At 56.6% G+C, this 20374-nt stretch overlaps 1 protein-coding gene across 7 annotated transcripts; it reads right to left on the minus strand.

Annotated features, from left to right (window-relative positions):
* Window positions 1–1538: 1538 nt before the first annotated feature.
* TBKBP1 (TBK1 binding protein 1) lies at window positions 1539–18960 on the minus strand. 7 transcript variants are annotated; one of them, XR_012492058.2, is made up of 12 exons: window positions 18810–18960; window positions 16672–16930; window positions 16123–16245; window positions 15766–15870; window positions 14531–14711; window positions 13795–13970; window positions 13535–13596; window positions 13230–13304; window positions 5015–5133; window positions 4048–4778; window positions 2756–3074; window positions 1539–2639 (listed from the first exon to the last, which is right to left on the minus strand). XR_012492058.2 is itself a non-coding variant. In XM_074319641.2 (12 exons), exons 3-12 carry the CDS (start codon window positions 16894–16896, stop codon window positions 2946–2948), a joined length of 1926 nt encoding a protein of 641 aa, XP_074175742.1. In that variant the 5' UTR covers window positions 16897–16930; window positions 17305–17443; window positions 18810–18942; the 3' UTR covers window positions 1539–2945. The 7 variants fall into 7 exon arrangements, 6 of the variants coding, with proteins under 6 accessions (XP_074175742.1, XP_074175743.1, XP_074175740.1 ...); XM_074319641.2 differs by adding an exon at window positions 17305–17443 and having other exon boundaries at window positions 1539–3074; window positions 18810–18942; XM_074319642.2 differs by having other exon boundaries at window positions 1539–3074; window positions 13795–13967.
* Between the last annotated feature and the right edge of the window lie 1414 nt (window positions 18961–20374).

The following is a 20374-nucleotide window of genomic DNA, read 5'->3' on the forward strand; positions in this document are numbered from 1 at the left end:
TGCCCCCCACTAAGAAATGAGGAGCCAGCGTCCTTATACCTGGTCACAGCCCTGTTGGCAGGACTCCCCAGCCCTTCTTCCAGTCCCCCACCCCCAGTGTCCTCTCCTTTGGCAGTGGGTATGTGTGTGTGTATACCGGTGGGGGGCATTAAATGAAAGGCTGTGGTTCTGCAGGACCTGGGCTGGGGTATACTTGTTTTTCCTCCCTTCCTCACTTCCCTCCCAGCCCCCAGCAACTTTCCGCCCTGCACCTGACCCCTTTCCCTGGTCCCCAGATATCAAGGAGACAAGCCGCCAGAATCTGCATCCGATGTCCCTTTGCTTCTCTCACCCTGACGACAGAGGGAATGTCCAGGTTGTGGGATACCCTGGGTTCTCTCCCACCTTCAGACACAATTAAGGACCAGAAGTGGTTAGCTGGGTCATGCCTCTGCCTCCAGGTCATCCTTTGCCCCTTTTCTCAATGGCTAGCATTTCTCTTTGCCTAGTGTCCCTGTATCACCCCTAATTCATTCATGCCCTTCTAGCAAATGCTTCCAGAGACCCAAATAGGACCAGACCCAAAACTTGGATGCTGCCTTCCTCCATGGGAGTTGACTGAGGTGGAGGAGTACCAAGGGGCAATGCGCACTCATGGGCCAGAGGTTTCAGAACTTTCCCATGGCTTGTGAAGCCATGTCCCATAGGGATGGCTTTTCTTACCTTTCCTGGTGCTCAGCACTTGGCTGCAGATGGAATCAAGGCTGGATGAACTTTTAGAGGTCAGCTGTAGTTGTTAACTGCAACAGAGGAGCAAGGGAGGCTGGGAAGTCTCCCCAGTGGTGTCTGGACCTTGGCACTGAATGGGAAGGGATGTTGGCCCTGGATCTGGAGCTGAACCTCAGGCCTTCAATGAGTAACCTTTCGCTTTTAAGTGAATCCTTGGCTAACAAGGACATGTGGAAATGAGAGACATCCAGAGTTGATGCATAAGGACCTCAGGCCCTTTCTGCAGACATAGGGCAGCCCTGGCTGGGGCAGGAGTCATGGGTTCGTGACCTGGCTCTGACCTCCCAGGCTGTGAGACTTCTGAGGCAGCTGCTGAGCCTGGAGCCCAGCCCCTCCCCTGCTGTGACCCATGAGGACATGGAACACGGATGTTCTTCCTCTTTGAAGCCCCAGCCTGGTTCCTGGCATACAGAAATCATCTGATGAAGAAAACAGCTGCTACTAATAATGAGCCCCCAGGGCTTCAGAACCTCTACCTGCCAGACTTGCAGGGAGGGAGAATTCAAGAGTCTTTGACACCTGCTCAGGGTTGGGGTGGATGCTTTGTCATGAAGACACCCTCTGCTGCTCCCTCTCTGTCCTAAACAAGCTCCACATCACAAATCATCTGCGGCCACTTGCATATCCACATTTCCAGGATCACCTTCGAACCTGGGTGCCCTCATGTGTCCCCTGCTTGCCCATGGTGGTGTATCCTTGAGACAGTTTCCAAGACCTCCTGCTACCAAGGGTTCTCTCCCCACCCTAGCCATGGAGGGCACAGACCGAGCACAGATGGAACAGGTACGTTTTATTTGAACTTCCAACTTGTTCAGAGAGCTCAGGGGCCCCCACCTCCCTTCTCCAGTCCCCCTTCCCCATTTCCCCTCCCCGAGGGAACACTCAAGGTAGAATGCCATGTGTCTCTGGAGTCCTTGGCCCCTTCCCTGCCTGACACACCCCTTCACTCCCCTGCACTGAGGAAGAGGGGAGGAGCGTGAGGAGGTGGGGGGGCCTGGAAGAGTTGGATCAAAATGGTACATGCACTGACAATAGCGTCCACTGCCACCCAGCAGAGGCTGGCAGTGGGGGGGGGAGGTTGGATTCATCGTGGGTGGTAGGCTCTTGCTGTAGGAAGCTCCCCACCTCAGCCCCGAGGACCCCCTGGCCTCCTGCTTACCCGTCCTTCTGAGGGTACAACTCTGAGGTAGATTTCACAGAGGGAATGTGGGTCGCTGGGGTGTGGGAAGGGGGTTAGCTCTTTTAAAGTTGATCTCCACAGCACCCTGGGCCCATCCTCAGGTTCTGGCCTGGGAGGCAGGGCTGATGACACCCACTCAGCTCACAGAGGCAGAGTCACACACGGGTTCCAGGGCACCTGTGGTGTCAGGGGCTCAAGTGGAGCAAGGGGGGATGGGAGGATCTGCCTTAACAATCTGTGCCTCAGTGTCAGGGGCTCCAGGGGGAGGGCATGGGCCTTGAAGGTTGGCACAGATAGTCCCCTGACCTGAGACCTGAGGGTCATGGTGCAGGGCCCCCGGGCCCATAGGGCATCCTCTTTAGGTTGGATCCTTCCGGTCCTCAAGGGTCCTCCCTCTCTTCTCCCACCCTCCTTATTCCCCAGGGTGGGCAGCAGGGAGAACAGGGCTAGCCTGCCAGGGATGGCAAGAAACAAGATGCCTCCTTCCCCCGATGGGGGCCCATGCCACAAGCCCTGAGCTGGCCATCAGTGTGCCGGGCAGGCTCTGGGATCCCCCAAGGAGGCGTTCCCTGGGCAGAGCACAGCCTGAGAAAGATGGGTGTCTGGGGAGAGGCTGGGGGAGCTCCTGGAGTCCTCTGATACTCTCCCCCTCCTCCAGGCCCAAGCACTAGACACCTTCTTGGATCCAACCCTGTTTGAGAACAGAAAGGCAGAGGGAGAGGCTGGGTGGGGTATGCCCCTCCTAGTCCCAGCCTAGATCCCCACCTCCTAGCAGAAGCCAGGGAGCTGGGGAGAGCCTCAACTGACCTCCTGGGAAGAGCCAGGGCTGAGTGGTGCCTGGACGAGGGAAGATGGCACACACGTTGACTCGGTAGCTAGTGGAGGTATCTGGGGGTCGCGAGGGGCAGGGGCCCCCCCACGAGATTCATGCAGCATTCAGAGTGTTTGGGAGTGATGAGAGAGGGCAGAGAAACAGCCATTGGGTGGGGGAGGCACCCTAGATCTTGCTGTTCTCCAGGTGGGAGTCAATGTGTTTGATGAGGGCGTCATCCGGGTACCCGACAGGAAAACCCAGCTGGCAGAGGGGGCAGCTTCGGATATCAGAGCCCACTGTCTCCATCAGCAGCTGTGAGGACAGAGAGAAGTCACTTATGGTCCCCACATCTCAGCCTCCCCTTTCCCTGGGACCCAGGGCAGGGAGGGCTGCAGCACCCTTTGTTCAGCACCTCTTCCTTCCTCCCGGCTCCCTGCCCAACTTCCACCTGGGTCAGCTCAGCATTCACTCCCTGACCCAGGGCATAGGGTCCCCAGGAGGTGTGTATGAGGAGGTATATATGCTCAGCCTGCCTGGACGTGTACAGTAATGAGGGAAGCCAAGACCCAAACATGCCCCCAGAGTGACTAAGACACTGCTGCCAGATAACTCAAAGCAGTGGATAATCCCAAACAATGTACATCCCCAAAATAATTTTCTGTCTGGCTTTGGAATATATTTTGGTCCTTCCAGGTGACAAGGGTTAGATCTGACATTCAGGAAACTCATTATTTCAGTGAAATGATAGAGCCCTGAAATAGGGTTGTTTTCTAAGACAGACTGAAAAGAGCAGGGGCTCTGAGGCCTGATGGAGGGAATGGATGAGCAGGCCTGTCCTTGGGTTGCCCACGACCTGCGGGGTTAGCATGGCCTTCATCACCACCGTTCAGAATAACAGATGCTCACTACTGAGCACCCCACTCGGCCCTGTGCAGAGGGCTATAGGCTCATACCCTCCCACTTAAGGAATTCGATAATGTAACCATTGTCCTGATTATGCAGATGAGAAAACTCAGGATCAGAGAGGATAAGTAACTTGTCCCAGTTCCCACAGTTGCTCAATGGTGGCGTCTGGAATCAAAGCCAGGACTGTCACTGAAGACCATGCCCTTCACCACAGCCCTGAACAAGTTTTCCTGGTGCAGGCCCCGATTCCGGCCAACAAAAGGGCATGAGAGGGGGAGGTGAAGGAGCTAGGCTACCCACGCAGCAGGGAAGCAGGGGGAGGGGTCAAAGGAAGAGAGCCGAGCTTATCAGCTGTTACCCACGCGGGCGTCCCACTCACGTTGATTGAGGGCCAGGACTGCGCGTGCTCGGCGTGGGCATAGGCGGTGGCTGTGGGGGAGTCGGGGATGGGGAAGCTGGCACAGAACGAGGCGCAGCGGATGGTACCCGCTTCGGGGCTGGGTGGGCTGGAGGGCACGGCCCACTCCTCCTCCTCCGACGGCTGCTTCTCGAAGCGCAGGCGGATGCCCTCGAAGGCGCGCCGCGGGCTGAGCGGCCTGCCGGGGCCATAGAGCTCGGCGGCGCCATAGGCCCGCGGCTTGGGCAGCGTGGCCGCCTCGGCCTGCAGCCAGGGCGGGGAGGCGCCCGCGTAGCCCGCGCCCTCGGCCAGCTCGGAGTAGCTGCGCCGGCCCTGGAAGCCAGCCTTCGCGTGGTGGCTGGGCGGCTTGGCGTAGGCGCGCTCCGCCAGCGTCCTCTCCGGCGGTGGCGGGGGCGGCGGCGGCCGGGGCTGCGGGGCCGGACAGGCTGGGGGCCCCGGGGAGCGGCGCTGCGGGCTGGGGGACTGGCAAGACGGCGGCACCGGCGAGCGGCGCTGAGGACCGGGCGACGGGCAGGAGGGCGACGCCGGCGAGCGGCGCTGCTGGGGCGAGGGGCAAGGGGGTCCGGGGGAGCGGCGCTGGGGGACGGGGGACTGGCACGGGGGGCACGAAGGCGCTGCTCGGGCAGGCGGAGATGGTGAGGGGCACTGGGGGGCCGGGGAGTGGCGCTGTGACAGCGGTGAGTGCCTCTGGCCTGGAAGAGAAGTAGGACCAGGTCAGGCAGGAGACAGTGGTGGGAAGAGACGTCAGAACTGGGGAGTCAGGTGTTTGCCTGCGACCAAAGCCCACCCACTCTCCTCCTAGCGTGAGTGAAAAAAGGACTAGGCACCGGGCAAGGAAGCCGAGGGTAGCCCCAGGATGCAGGATGGCAGCCAAAGGTCCCCCCACCGCGGGGTCCAGCCTCCCCTCCCCTGCCCTGCCCCATCTCACCACTACTCCGGGCCTGCTCCTGCAGCAGAGTCCTCAAAATTCTACCCTGCAGAGAACTCAGCTCCCGCAGCCGGCCTAGCTCCTCCGTCAGCTCTGTGTAAGCCAGCGCCAAATTCACCCTGAAGGACATCCAAGACCCCCAGGTCACAGCTTGACCCAGCCTGCCACACTGGGGTCAGAGGGCAGGGAGTGGGAAAGAGGAGAAAGGAAGTGGGTTTACTGTAACAGCTGTGGAGCAAGAACTGGCTCTGCCCAGGCATCTCCTCCCCTCCATGGCCCTCCTAGCCCCACTGCAGAAATCCTCTTGGGCTTTAAGGTCCACCTTAAATGCCACCTCTTCCAGGAAGCCTCTCACTCCTCCCAGTGAAAGGTACCTGGGGCTTGGGCAGAGGTTCCCAGGCTGTGGGCTGGGGAACTCAGTGATTCCCAGGGTCCCTGAATCCATGTGTCCCAGAGCACTGCGTGTGGCCTAAACACATCTCACGTAGATATGTGTGAATGTGTCTAATCTGTGCAGAAGCTGTGGTGACGAATAATACAGATTCATCAAAAAGCTGCACTGAATTTATAGTAGCTTTTGTCAGTGTGAATTTTCTCAAAGAGCATGTACTAAAAGTGGAAACATAATCCATGTGTTGGGGGCAGGGGGTCCGTGAAGAACCCTCACCTTTGAAAGGTTGGGGACCTCTGTTGCACAGCCTATGAAAAGTCCCATTCTGTAAATGAAGACTTGGCCTTCTGCCTTGCCAAAGGTGCCGGCTGATAAACTTGAACCCAAGTCTGCGCAGTTCCAGATCCACTGTCCTTGCTTCCTCCTCAAAGCTGCCTCTGAGCTCCTTTCAACCTTGCATTTCCCAGGAGCTCCAGGGAATCCTTTATGCAGAGATCTCTGTGAATAGCTGCTGTGGACCACACACCTCCAGGGGGCGCCACTCACATTGAACACTTATCAAAGGTTGCCCTGTTCTGGAATTTCACTGGAAGCTCCTCAAAGGTGAGGATTATATCACTGTATTTCTATTGCTAGCACCTTGTCCAGAGCCTGGACCCAGTAGATGTTCAGTAAGTGAATAATGAATTGAGCCTCTTGGTCCTTTTTTCTTTCTTCTTCCCTTTCTCCCTCTACTTCCCGCTCAGACCTCCTGGGCACCTACTGTGATGGAGCTGGAACAGATTCTGAGCTTGGCAAAGATTTCACCCACTTTCTTTTCCTTCCTCATTGGGTCACTTTGACCCAGAACCTCTGAAGGTTATCACTCTCAGCGTTGCCCTCCCCCTCTCTCTCAGCCTGGCCTACACACCTCCAGAGAGCCCTTCCTGACCTCACAGGTGCTCCACGGTGGCCCTGGGGCACTGCCGTTATCTTGGTCCTGGGCTTGGACAGAGCCTGGGAGATGGAAGTTTTGGTTTTCTTGGATCCGAGTCCAGAAGGGACTCTGGAACTTGGTGGAAATGGGAGCTGGAGGGAAGTGGCAGGCAGAGGCTCAGCCACTCCAGATGGATCTCTTCACAGCGGAGGCCCTTTAGCCCTAGGGGCTGTAGGGGCCCTGGGCAGGAATGGGGTGCAGGGTTCTCTAGACCCTGAGGGCCCGGCCCCATCCCATGGTAATAGACTTGTGAGAGAGGACATACGTGGATAGGAGGGAGTGAAGGTAGGTGTGAGGCCAGTGTGAATGTGAGGGAACAGTGTGAGTGAGTGAGTGAGTGTGAGTGTGTCTGACCCCAGAGGAGAGGAGGGGAAGTCATGAGGTTAGAGCTTCAGAGGGCAGGAAAAGCCGAGGTGCAGAGGGTAGATAGTGACTGAGCTCCCTCGCTCTCACTCTCCACTCACTGGCTGGCTCTCTCTTACTAATCCTGGGGCAGAGCTGGGTGGTGGGAGAGACAATGGCCCCTCCCACAGCAAAACTATTTTTAACCCATTTGAGCCAAAGCCAAATTATTGCAAACAGGCTGGGATTCTGGTGGACATGCCTATTTCTTAAAGGGGGAGAGTGCTCACTACCTATCTGATGGTGGACAGGGACGGACAGGAGCAAAGAGGAAGGAATCCTTTTGGGAACCCTTGCCCAGGTGCCGCAGCCCTCAATCCCATTACATCTCAGCCCTTGCATTTGCTAAATGTGTCCTTTGTCCCCCCACTCTCATCTCATGGGAAGAAATGCCACCTCCCCCATCAGCCAGGGAGGTCCAGTCTGTGTATCCCACATTAAATTGGGGACTCCCCAATGGAAGGCTCCCCACTTCAAACCTGGGCAATCTGAGGGTGTCTCCCCCATCAGACTGGGGGCTTTTGGAGTATCATGCTAACCCCCCCAGTGGTGAAGGTGAGAGGGGTTCTGGCCAGGGCACTAATAATGGAGCGTCCTCCTCTGACCAAGCAGCCACGTTTTCTCTCCCTATCTGCAGTCACTGCTGTATCTCAGGTGACAGATACAGGTCATTGCCTTCACACCTCACCTCGCAGATCTCACCTGCCACACTCAGTTCCCAGGTCCCTATCTCTCCCCTGCTTGCCTTCCTCCCCTTATCAGGAGCTAGCCTAGTTTCAGTTGCCGAGCTCCTGGCACCCTCCTCTCAGCAAAACATGGAAGGGCAGCAGGACACGGAAGGAAGGAACCCCTGGTCAAGAATGTCCGGTCTCTCTCACAGCTCTGACTGGGTGCCTGGGGCAAGCAGGGACTGTCCTGATAGAGCCTCTGGCAGCACAGAGCCTCTGAGACTGAACAAGGTGGTGGGACCTGGCCTCTGGATGCCCCATGGCCCTTTGGGACCTCCCACTTCATCAGGCGACTCTCCCTACCTCAAGATGCACAGGCCCGGGCTGCAAAATACGCTAACGACCTGAATGACTCACATTAGAAAACACTGCCAATTCAGTGGAAAAAAATCTCAACTTCACAACACAACTAAGAGTCGCACACGTGCACCTGAATGCACATTCCATTTCCTGGCTTCATGGCCCACACCTGAGTGCTATTTTCCACCCCTGCGACTGTTCAGGAAGAATGGGTCAGGTGAACGGTAGCAGATAGCTGCATTTCGGTGCTTCTTTATTGCTTAAGCTATGGGGGACGGTTCTGTCTGTGTCTTTCAGAACCTGGGAGGGAACCAGGGAGAAAAGGATCACAGATATCCTTTTGTGATAAGTGTATAAGCACTTATCAGAGGCCAGGCATTGTGCTATTAATAAAAGCTTCATTTCATCTTCACAACAACCTTACAGTATTGCTACTATTATTTCCATTTTACAGATGAGAAAACTGAGGCTTCCAGAGGTTAAGTCACTTGACAAAAGACATAAAGCCTAGTAGTAGTGGAGTTGCTGGAATAGGAGCTCTGGTCTTCTGGACTCTAAAGTCCAGGCTACTGACCACTCAGCTATATATATGTCCTGCCTTCCAAAAGCATCAGGAAAGAGGGGGAAAGGAGAAATAGGAAGGCAGCAGAAGGAAAAGATGAGGAGGAGGAAGAGGCTAGGCACCTCCAGAGTGACCTGGGAACCCTGAGCATCACCACACCTGCCCTGGGAGGGGAGAGGAAGGTGCCAGACATATGTGGAAATGGAAGATCAGAGCTAGTGAGAGGCTGGCTCAAGGTCACAGAACAGTGGTGACACAGAGCAGGGATTCAAACATGCTCTTGGCACCTCAGCCTGCTGAGCTGGCTGGTACCTTCAGAGGAGCCAGAGTACAAATGGCAGAGCTGGCAGGAAGGCGTTCTCCACTGCAAATCTTTCCACCCTCCATTGACTTATCCGTTCATTCATTCTTTCCACGAGTAATTCAGGGATCTCAAAAATTCATCTGGAAATAATAATCTTCACTATTGTTGATAAAGCTACCGAGATGAGAAAGGTCAGAGTCCTCTATAAAAGGCCTCTTTCTGCCCCAAACCAGCTGGTAGACACATGGGCTTCCAAGTGGAGAGTCTGTCCCAGGGAAGTTCACTGGGTGCTCTGTGCCCCCCTGGAGCCACAGTGAGGATGCAGCGGGGTTGGAATTTAGGCCAGAGTTGGCGTGTGAGTTAGAACTAGGGATAGGCTTGAGGTCAGGATTGAGGCTGGGGTTAAGGTCAGATTAGGGCTGGGATTAATAGCTCAGTGTTGGTCAGGATTGTGGATGGAGTTCAGGTTCGGATGAGGATAGGGTTCGAGTCTGGGGTGGGATCAGTGTTAGGCTTAGGACTGGGGTCAGGATCAGAGCCAGCCATGTGTCAAAATCAGCAACTGTCTCAAAATCAGGAGGAAAACAGAAATCCAGCATGTCTAGTCTTTCCATCTTTGCCCATAGCTGCCCTCAGCTGCCCCCAGCCACCTCACACTGTGGGTAAATTTAGGGACCAAACTTTCCACCACCCACAGGCACGCCCAGCATCAGTCTTCCAGCCCGACCCTTGGGGAGGGGACCACAGGCACCAGGCCGTGGAGCGGTCTTGAGGTTGCGGGCCGGGGAGAGGAGGAAGTCGCTTTGCAACAGCCCAATGCTCCACCACTTCCTTTCAGGCGTCTTGAGCCCTTTCACGCTCCCCGACCAGCTATGACTTGTGATCCACAGAGCCTGGTTCTTCATGGCAGCCTCGCCAGGCTTCCAGAACAGCCATATGTGCACTGTGTCTAGATATCCCCTATGCAGCCAAACTGAGCAGCTCAAGAGAGGCCGGGACCCAGAGTCCTCATTTATGTGAGGGAACACACATCCCAGGGTGCCCAGGATTGTCCTGACTCACGCTAGTCACCCCAGCATAATTAGTAATAGTACCCCCTTTCACTTTCAAAAGTGATGAGGTTTGGTCAACAAATCATCTAGTCGCCCCTGTTTTAAGGGCCTCCTACCTGAAGAAGAACCTGAACAAGAAAAACACCACAGAGGTACTCTTGCCCCGCTTGCTCAGGACCTGCTTGGTATCTGCACTTCTCTGATTACTTAACTTCTTTGTACCTCAGTTTGCTCAGCTATAAAAGGGGACAATACCTTCACCACGTTTATTGTGAGAATTAAATGAGATTTTATAGGTAAAGTGCCTAGCGTTAGTGTCTGGCATGGATAGAGAATCAAGGGAGTGCCTAGGCAATGGGTGGGGAAGGAGAAACTGTTTTGACACTTTCTGGAGACACTGGTTCAATGACTTTGGTTGAAGACAAGAGGGGAGGATGCAGAGTTTCCCATCTAGGGAGAAAGCACGGGTAAGAGCTGCTCTCTGCCTCCCTGGCAGGGAAAGGACCAGAGACAGATTCAAAGCCCACCAATCCCTCAGACCACAATGAGGTGGGAGTGGTGGGCCCCAACTTCAGAGCCCCTCCCCACCTGCGGGGAGCCCCCAAGGCTGCAAGTACTCAGGGGTTAATTCCTGTGAGGGCCACAGGGTGCCCTGGCTGAAGGAGACTTGAAATAAAGGAAGTAGGGAGGGTGAGAAGCATGAAGGGGGAGGCCCTGGGCCCGCTGCTTCTGGGGCATGAGGCTAAGCTCAGGGTACATGGGGGTCTCCGACTTCCGTCCTGACCCACCCCACACTGCCCTTGACCTCTGTGCAGAGTTTCCATCTTCTCTCTCCGAGTTCACACTTCTCCCCCACCACTAACCGCAGCCCACGCAGAGGCTTGTGGGCGGAGAGAGGGGTATGGGGGGTGGGCGGAAAGGGTTCAGGCTGCAACACTGAGCCCCCCACGTTGGGGAAAAAGAAAGACCTATAGTTTTCCCCCTCATCACTCATACTAAGCTCCATGTCTTCTCATGTGGATCTCTCACAGGTGAGCCCCCTCCCTCACTGGGCCCTCATTCCCTTCACTGAGCCCCTGCCCATTAGGAGCCCTCAGCCCAGTGAAAGAGCCCCCCTCCACTCAGCACTGGCCACGCCCTCAGAAAGACCTATGACTCTGAGGTGGGCCCAGAGGGGACAGGCCACGGGTTCTGCACCTCCCACCTCAGCTGGGACCCTCTGGGGTCTTTATCTCCCAGTGCATCTTCAGAAGCAGAGTGGTCTCCACTCCTACCTGCCTTTGGCTCCTGAGTGACCCCCAGCAGCTCTTCTTCTAGGGCCATTTGTCCCTCCGGGGACTGGCCACCAGGTGCTAGGCTAACCAAATGGCAGGGAAATCTTGCCCAGAGGTTAGACCTGGACAAGTCTGGGTGTCTATTTTCGGAGGAATATTGATGACCAGAGCTTGTGGGCCAAGGGCTGGGACGGGAGGGATGGGGACACCTTGCAGCTGAGGCTGCCTCTCAGGCCTGCCCCTCGGCATAGGTAGGACCCAGGAGGAGAATTAATAGAGGCAGGAGCAGTATGGGGGGTGAAGCGTATCTTAACAGCCAGGATTCCAACAATAAAACTGGCTGCCTTGGAGGTGTCCAAACCAGGAATGGGTGAGAACCTTTCAGGGACACAGGAGATTCCCATAGGAGTAGGTTGGACTCAGGAATTTCCATCGCCCTCTCTTCAGCTTTTGCTACCTTACCTGGACAATCCAGCCCCTGCATTCCTCTCTTGCATAAACCCATACATAAAATTCCCATTAGCCTGGAGGGTCAGGCAGAAGTAGAAGGAAGAAGAGGAGCTGGTGGGGCAAAGTGAGCTGACAGCAGGTGACTGAGGTCTCCTCAGGTGGGAGGACAGGGGCGGGAATACTCAGCACTCGGGAACCGACCTATTACCAAAAGGAGCTGAGTTTATAAGAAAATAAAACTACCGGGGGAGTAAGGACTTCCTCTGAGAATTAACTCTTGCCAAGCTGAGACTGTCCAGAGATGCTGGGCCTGAAAGGAAGTGTGAAGCTGGGCAGGCAGGGCCTGGCTGGCCCCAGGGAGAGGTCAAGGAGGCCCTGAGGCAGAAACGGAAACACGGGGATGAAGGGAGGAGCCAGGAGGAAAGGGAGGTAAGACGGGCTCAAGCCAGCCCCTGAGCAGAGTCCAGCTCCCTCGGGCCAAAGGGACTGGGTGGGACAGGTGCCTTGGGGTGGAGACAGAAAGGGGGTCTTCTGGCCAGAATAGCAGCATGGAGGATCGGATCTCCAAAAGCACCTTATGGGAGGGATTCTCTTTCAGTCACTCACTCAGTCACAGCCTTGGCCCTGTGGGATCTATCATCCCTCCTCTGCCCCCACCCTCATCACCTTCTTCTCACATCTCTCAGCAATGACTGACCTCTGAGCCCGTGAGGGAAACATGGGGCCAGAGAGCTAAAGTCAGTAAAGCAAAGCCGCTCAGCACCCCAGCATCCCTGGATTCGAAGCCTGGCTGTTCAGATATCCACCCTGCCACAAAAGTCCAGCTGCTGGGGGAGTCTTCACTGCTAGACTTCTAAGAGGGGTTGGACTCGGTGACCCAAAAAGGGCCCTGTGTGACTTTTGGGGCAAGCTAAGATTCTAAATGTGTGTGTGTGTGTGTGTGTGTGTGTGTGTGTTCATGTTCCATGTCCGGGCACACGGGTGAGGACTGTCACTGAGCCCCAGCCGCAAGCTAGGGTGGACCCTCTCTACAGAGGCTCTGAACACCCTGCAGCAGCCTAGCGAAGGGGTCCCACCCAGTAGTTCCACAAAGTGGGTTGTCACCCCCCCAGCTATCACAGCTCCACCCAGGCCCTCACCCCAGGGTGTTGAGGGAGGTGAGTTGTATCCCCAACTGGCCAGAAGCTGGGAGGAAGGTGGAGGAAGCCTGCTGGGGGGAGGACCCCTGGGGTCTTATAGTTTAGTATGCTGTGTGACAGAGGGTGAGTTCCTGCCCCTCTCTGGGCCTTGGTCTTCCCCTCCAATGAAAGTAGGGAGTCTGTGCCACATACCTCACCTCAGGGGAGAGGGCTTAGGCGGAAGGAGGTTTTCGTTCTATTTCTCAGAAAATGGGAGAGGATGAGTTGGGTGCGGATGTGAAAGGCGCCATGCTCACTGCTGCGAGGGCACCACTCACCCTCTCCCTGCTGCCCAGTGCTGCCCCAGAAGCCCCCATTAGGCTCCGTACTGGCATAGCTCCCTCCCTACTTTCTGCTGCCCCTCTTTCCTGGCAAAATTCCAAAGGGACACCCCAGCAGAGTATGTTCTGATTCCCCTGAAGAAAGCCCCATCAACTCTAAGTCTCTGCTTTCTCTCTCCTGAGATAGGAGACGAGGCACCACAAATCCTGAAAGAGACCATCTCCTTCCTCCGTGTGGGGGAGGGGAGGGTTAACCCAATGGCTGAGCCTTGTTAATGGGACAGAAAATGCAGCCCCAGAGAGGCCCAAAAACTTACCTGGGGATACAGCACATAGCGGCAAAGCCACCGAGGAAGCCTCTCTCAACCCCTGACACCTTGAGAAGATACAGGCTTGGGTGCCAGAGGAAAGCAAAGGGAACCTGTCAGAACGTGAGCACCCGAGAACCTCAACTCCTTCCTGTGAAGGATGCAGAGTCATACAAGCAACCCAACTCTGATGGCTTGGAAGAGAGGTCCCTCAAACAACGCCAAGGGGGAGAAGTCAACCAAAGGGGGGACCTGGGAATTGTCACTCCTGGGGTATAGAGGTTAAGAGGGAGAGGATTACAGACATGACTTACTGATCATCCCCAACTCTTTTCACCCACGCCATGTCCCGCTCCGACTGGTTGGAGGCCAGATCCTAAAGGGGGAAATTGGGAAGTCAGATGCCAACCTCACCTTGCCTTGACTTCCCTTCTCTACCATTCCCAGGGCTGGTCTGTACCCAGTGAGGAAGTCCTGAACCTCCAAAAGGCTGTTTCCAGCTGTCCCCAGACCTCTGTGGAGCTGTGGAGGTGCCAGAGTCGAGGCCCGGGGTTGGTGCCCCACTGCCGTTTACCTGGGCCCGGGTCTCCTGCAGCTGCTTCAGCTCCCCTTGTAGCCGCTCGCACTCAGCCTGGAGTTGCTCCTCCCGAAGCTGAGCCCCCCGGGCCTCTCCCTGGGCAGCCTCCAGAGCCTCTTCCAGGCGCCTCCGTTCCAGCTCACTCACACTCGGCGCAGGGCCTGGCCAGCCTGCTGGCAGGGGAGAGGACAGTGTCAGGCTGCGGGTCCAGCTGCTGGGCACCCTCCACTGACTCCCAGATCAGCACAAAGTGAAAGAGGTGAGGACTGCAGCATGAGGGATCAAAGAGAAACAACTAGAGGACAGATACCCCAGGGTGAGGGCAGTGAGGAAACAGGGGCTGAGCTGCGTTTTCAAATCTTCCTAGAGGCCAGGGAAAAAATAAGATGACTTCTTGAAGGGCTTCCTTGCCCAGACTCAGGTCTCCAAGCATTTTCAGGGGCCTCTCCCAATCAAAACCTAAGACAGGCAGGGGGACTCGAGGTGGGGGTGCCCTCTGCTGGCAGCTACAGGAATTACATTGGGGGTAACCAGGGATGAGGCAGATAGATGTCAGTGGCATAAATTGAGGTAATAGTGAATGAGGGGAGGGAACAGGTGGTAAGGACGGATGGGTGATTATGGGGAAAATTTAAGGCATTATCTAAGAAGCTGCAGGTGTCCAATGGTGCTGAAATAGGGGTTTGGCTTGGGGAGTTTGAGGCAGGGAAATCAGGGATTGCTGAGATTTTACCATGACTCATGCTAGATCCCCCTCTCAGAGCCAGGTAGTGCAGGTCCAGATCAGCGCAGGGAGGGGCAGGGGCAGGTGGGGGGCTCAGACTGGAGAAGGCTGCATCCCGGAGGCCCTGTTGCTGCCGCAGCTGCTGTTCCAAACCACAGATCTGCCGCAGGTGGGTCTCTACCAGGGCCCTCTATAGGGGGAAACAAAGGGGTGAGTGTCTGCACAGGGCCAGGGTGCCCCTCTGCTCGGCCCCCCCCAAATCCAGGCCTTTGCCATATCTGGATAGTCATCACCCCCAAACTGAGCAGAGGCCCCCGGAAATGCATCCCAACTCTACCCTCCAAGTGGCCATGAGTGTGAGGTCTCCTCTCCCAGCAACCGCAATGCAGATGTTGCCAGTTATTGCCCCATGCAAGGTCAGAGTTAATGCCTTGTCCCTGTGACTAACACAGTGACACGTATAAGAACACTCAGCCCCCCGCCCCCACCAGGAGCATAGTAGCTTCCATCTGCATACGGACAACCACTTTGGCCTCATCTGCCTCATCTCTAACACGGGGGTAACCACACCTACTGCTTAGGCTTGTTAGGAGGATGACAATGAGTAACTCTATCTAAAGAGATAAGAATGGTACCTGGCACATAACAAGTGCCGTGTAAGTGTTTACGATTATTAAAACAAAGCATTTTTTCATGAATGCCCACAACAGCTCAACAAGATTATTATTACTTGCCCCATTTTTCAGAAGCGGGACTGATGCTAAGGGACCCAGGTCATAGCTTAGGAGTCGGCAGAGACCATGTCTCCTGATTCAGATGCCTGCCCACCCCAATCCAGAATCACACACATGCTGCCAAGACCCATCCCAGCATCCACAGACACTCTGGTCACTGCTGCCCTCACCTACACAGCATTCCAGGCACACTGCCACAGGCATGGGGTCAATCCAGCAGGAGAGCCAAACATACACATAGAGACACAATGTTCTATAGGGTCACTCATATAATCACCTGTCACTGCATGGTCACTGCATGGCCAGGATGTACAGTCACTTACCATCTGTATGACACATACAGCCCCACTCACAGGGCCAAACAGTCACTCACAGACACACACGAACACATCTTGGTGACACCACACACAAACACACACACACACACACACACACACACACACACACACGGGGTGGCACACAATCATACAACCAGGGTCATACCCTCCACCCTGGCTCTCCGGGCCTCACCATCTCCCCCAGCTCTGTCTCCAGGTCGCTCTTTTCCACACAGAGTTTCTCATAAGCCTGGATCATCTCCCCGAGCTGTTCTTCCTGCTCCTTATTCTTCTGCAACTGAAGAAGGGGTGGGGTGCATGCCACAGTCAGGCCCACCCTTGACTTGGGGGCTGAGCAGCTCCCTGTGCTTCCCACCCCCACTCCCAGCACCCAGTGGAGGGGCGGGAGGAGCTGCAGCCAGGTCTAGGGAGGACTATAGTCATCTCTGATCAAGGGGACAAAAGGCCAGAGGCTGGGGGGCAGGGGAGATACCAGAAATTGATTGGAGCAAGGAATTCAGGGAAGGCCAGAGGCCTGCAAGGGGCTCACCTCATGCTGGAACTGGTTGAGCCGTTGCTGCAGGCTGACCTTCTCCACCTCCAACAGGGAGCCATCCTTGATTTCATACAGAGAGAAGCCATGCTCCTCTCCAAAGTCATTGATCAGCGGGTACTGTGGGCAGGGTAGGCCCTCAGGAGAGCTGGTGCCCAGCTCCCTGCCCAGGCTTCAGCTTCACTGTGCCCCCATCCCACCACCTGCCTTGGAGTCCTTGCCTCTCCCTCCACCCTCCAGTGGGATCTGTACATCCCAATTCCATGGGCCTGTAGGTGTCACCCACTAACCAGATCTTTTTTAGATCCAGGATCCCACCTCTCCAAAGAGGATCCCTCCTGATCCCTTCCTGATAGGCGTAGGCCTCTCTGGAGTTCCCATCCAGAGTGGCCATATCCCTCATGGGAGACCCTCAAGTTCTAACAGTCTGTACCCTGACCCCTCTTTTGGATCTCTATAATCTCTGCTGGATCCCCATTCCTACCACCCAGCAGCACACCCCCCCCCATACATACAGCCAGAACCCCATCATCTCCAGGTTCTGACCTTGATCTCGTAGACTTTCAGACGGTGGCGGAGGGTGGCATTCTCCCTCTCGAGGCCCCCTAGCCGCTCCTTTATGTCTCCATAAGCTGTGATGAGGGCAAAGTGGGAAGCGGAGCACATGTCTCCCCCCAGCGAGGGGTCTCCAGGGGCATCAAGCCACACCTCACTGGGCCCCAAGGCCTCCTGGGTCAGGATGCTGATGTCGTCCTCAAACATGGACTCCATGGTAAGGGCTCAGGCTGCGGGCCCTCTGGGCCTCCTGGGAGAACAGGAGCGACGGTGTAGAGGGCAGCCTGAAGCTTGTCCCTGATACCACTCATCCTAGGCTGAGGAGCCCTGTGACCTGCTGAGACAGCCTGGTCCTGCCCCATTTCCCACAACCCCCTCCCAGACTACCAAGCCCCATCTCCTCTTCTCTGCAGCCTTTGGGGGGAAGGAACTGGGACCAGGTGAAGACTTGGAGTGACAAGTAGGGACAAGTAAACCAGGCTAGCAGCAGAGAAGGGCAGGGAAGGGCTCCTTCCAGAACCCAGAGAGTGGACAGAAGAGAGCTGCCTTCCACGCATGGAGCCCAGCCTGCCTTGACTCACTCCTTAGCCCCTTCTCCACCCCAGGTCTCACTTCCCCAAATACCTCTCTGCCAAGCTCCTCATCCCAGGCCTCTGGCACCCCTGGCTCCTCCCTGAGGAAGGCCCAGTGTTTCTAGGATGGTCAGCCCCACCACTGTCAGCACTTCCTCTGCTGGGCCCCCGCCCAACTTCCCGGCTTCCTCCTGCAGGATCCCAGAGTTCAGTTAAAGGAAATGCCTCCCCCACTCACACCCGGGCTGTGGCAACCCTCCAGGCCCTCCTCACCCCTGATCTGGGACCCACAGGAAGTCCTCGCTGAGTGTCACAGGGTACACAGAGGGGAAGGGGGAACTGGGAGAGGACCAGGGCCCAGGTGAAGAGGACCATCCAAGAATTCTCAAGCCTGCCTGTGGGCTTGCGCACAGGGAAATGGGGAGCTCTGGGAGGGGGCAGGAATGACTCAGGGCTCCTGAAACAGTAGGCTAGGCAAAGGGGTGCATGTGTACTTCTCCTAGCCCTGTTTATGAATGTGTCTGTAGTTGGAATGTGTGGGGGAGTGTGTGTGTCTGTGAATGAGTGTAGGTGTGTCACAGTCAATGAGTGCCTTCTCAGGGCTTCGGGTGGGGGTCGAGATGGAGTTGGGAAGTGGCCGTGTGTTTGTGTGTGCGCGTGTGTGCACGCGTGCGTAAGCGTGTGTGAAGGGTGGGCACGTTCGGGGCCGGCTGTCACGTGAGGCACTATGGGAATGTCCAAGGTGTATGTGCGCGCGCCAGGGCCCGTGAGCGCGTAGGAGAGGGGTCTCTTGAGCTGTGAGTTGAGACAGTGGGGTCCGCGACCTCCCAAAGCCAGGCAGCAGAGCCTGGAGTGAAGTGGACGCAAGTCCGGGCCCCCATACCGCCCCCCTCATTAAGTGCCAGGAAAACGCGTGTGACCCGGTCTGAGTAAGGAGTGTGTGCGCGTTTGTAGGGCTGGCCCCACCTTTAACCCCTTCCTCCCCAGGTCGGTCCCCTACCCCCAACTACGCTGGCCAGCGTTCACCACACACACCCCAGACCCCCTGCCTGTCACCTCGGACCCAACCCCACTAGCGGGGACTCTGTCCCCTGGGCCGCCCCGACAACTGTTTCCTCCTCTGCATTTTCCCCTCCGTCCAGTGGCCCAGAGTGAGAGCCACGAAAGGCGGATGGGGGTGGGGGTGCCTCCTCGGGCCCCGGACCCTTCTGCGGCCCCTTTAAGAGCCGCCCTTTAAACCCCTTCAGCTCCGCCGACAGAAATTGTCGCCCCTCCCCTCTCGGGGACCGAGACCATGCAGCCCCCTCCCCCGCTGCTGGCCGGGCCTGGAGTCCGCCATCCCCGGGCCGGGGTAGGGGCTCGGGAGGCGGTGCGGCCTGAGGAGCGGCGGAGCAGGGCGAAAGGGGAGGTATGAGGGCGGCCGACGCCGGATCCTTCCCCTCCCCGCCATCCTGGGCCAACTGCTGGCCAACCTCCCGCCACCTCCTCATCCCCCCGCCGCAACCCCCGGCCCGGGGCGCCGCTTCCCTCCCCCGCCCAGCCCCACCGGGGACTCACAGCTGCCGCGGGTTCCTGCTTGTAAGCGCAGCTTACCCCCTCCGCCTGCTCCCTCCCCAGACGGGCACCGGTGCCCCCACCCCCCTGGCACCGCGCTCTGCTCTCGCCCTGTCGCCGCCGCCGGGTCTCTCCCCACCCCCCATCCCTCCCCCCAGCCCCCCTCCCTCCCTCCCGCCCCGCTCCTCCTCCGCCGCCGCCTCCTCCTCGTCCCCGGCTGCTCCGGGTTTCTCCAGCTGGGAAGTCGCCCGGGACCCCGTCGCGACCACCACCACGTGGCGAGGGGCGGCCGGCCCCCCGCCATGCGGCCCGGCCTGGCAACGTGCCCGGCGCCCACCGGCTCCCTGCCGCGCGGGGCCCGCGCTCGGCGCCCCCTCCCCGACGCCTCCCTCACGCACTGTGGCTTGGCGTGGGGCGGTGTGTGTTGGGGCCGTCTGCGGACCGTGCCAGGGCTCAGGTGCTGCTTTGATTTTTGCTCTGGGGCTGTATATTTTGGGGGCAAGTGAGGCTATTTGGATTTTTTTATTTTTATTTTTTGGTTTTTGCTCTTTGAGAAGGAAAATAGACCTACTCTTCATTGCTCTTGGGCATTGCTCTGGTAATAAATACACTGATCATAGAATCCAGTCGGAGAGATTACAGCAGTAACTTCTTGGGAAGTGAAAGTGAACTAAGGAGGTCAAAGGTTCATTTAAGATTGGGAACAGCTTTCCTCCTCCCTACACAGTCCCCTTCCCCAACACACAGAAGCATGTGCAGACCATTGAAATGAAGAAACAACAGATTTCACCCTTTCCACAAAGATTATTTGAGCACCTGCCAAAACAAACTGCTGAGCAGAAGACGCAAGGTTTTTTGTTTTGTTTTTCCCACTTTCCCACTGTATGACCTTGGGCAAGTTATTTAACCTCTCTGAATAAAGTTGGAGATAATTTCCAGCCCCTGCCACCATGGAGGAAGAGTGGAGATCAGAGCTAAAAGTGCTCTGTGACACTCCAGGTAGTAACGAGTCATTTTGATCAGCCTAGCTGCAGATAGGGAATGATGGGGGAAACTCTGGAGGACTCTGGATAAGCCCTGACAAAAGCCAACCTTGGAAGCAGGGTATATAGGCTGAGGAGGGGGGCTTTGGGTAAGCTCAGCATTTAGCTGTGAGGCCTCCCATCTGGAAGGAGAGTTCAAATTGCTGGGAACCTGAGCCTACCTTTCTGGCTCCTGGAGAGTGGAGGGATGAATCTGGAAGGGGGAGAGGAGGAAAGCAAAGGTTTCTCGCTTGCTGTGAGCTTCAAGCAGCAGCAGCTGCCATCTTGCCCCACTGCAGGGAGACTGGACTGAGGGGTGAGCTTCTCCTCCCAGGAAGAGCCAGCAGAGGCCTTGGACTTTTTCTCTTCAAAGAAGGGGATTCTCTCTGGCTTCCTTCCTCCTCCTCCTGCTGGTTTCCTTTTATAGTCCAGAACAGGAAGGCAGGTCAGCCACTTGCTCTCTGAGGCACTAGCTTTCTCTGAGCCATGTGGGACAACCCATCTGCCCTCTAGATATGAAGGCTACCCGGCTGGGACATCTGTCAC

The sequence above is a fragment of the Rhinolophus sinicus genome, chromosome 12 (genome assembly GCF_057876585.1).
Source record: "Rhinolophus sinicus isolate RSI-liver-muscle chromosome 12, RSI-T2T, whole genome shotgun sequence".
Taxonomy (NCBI): Eukaryota; Metazoa; Chordata; class Mammalia; order Chiroptera; family Rhinolophidae; genus Rhinolophus; species Rhinolophus sinicus.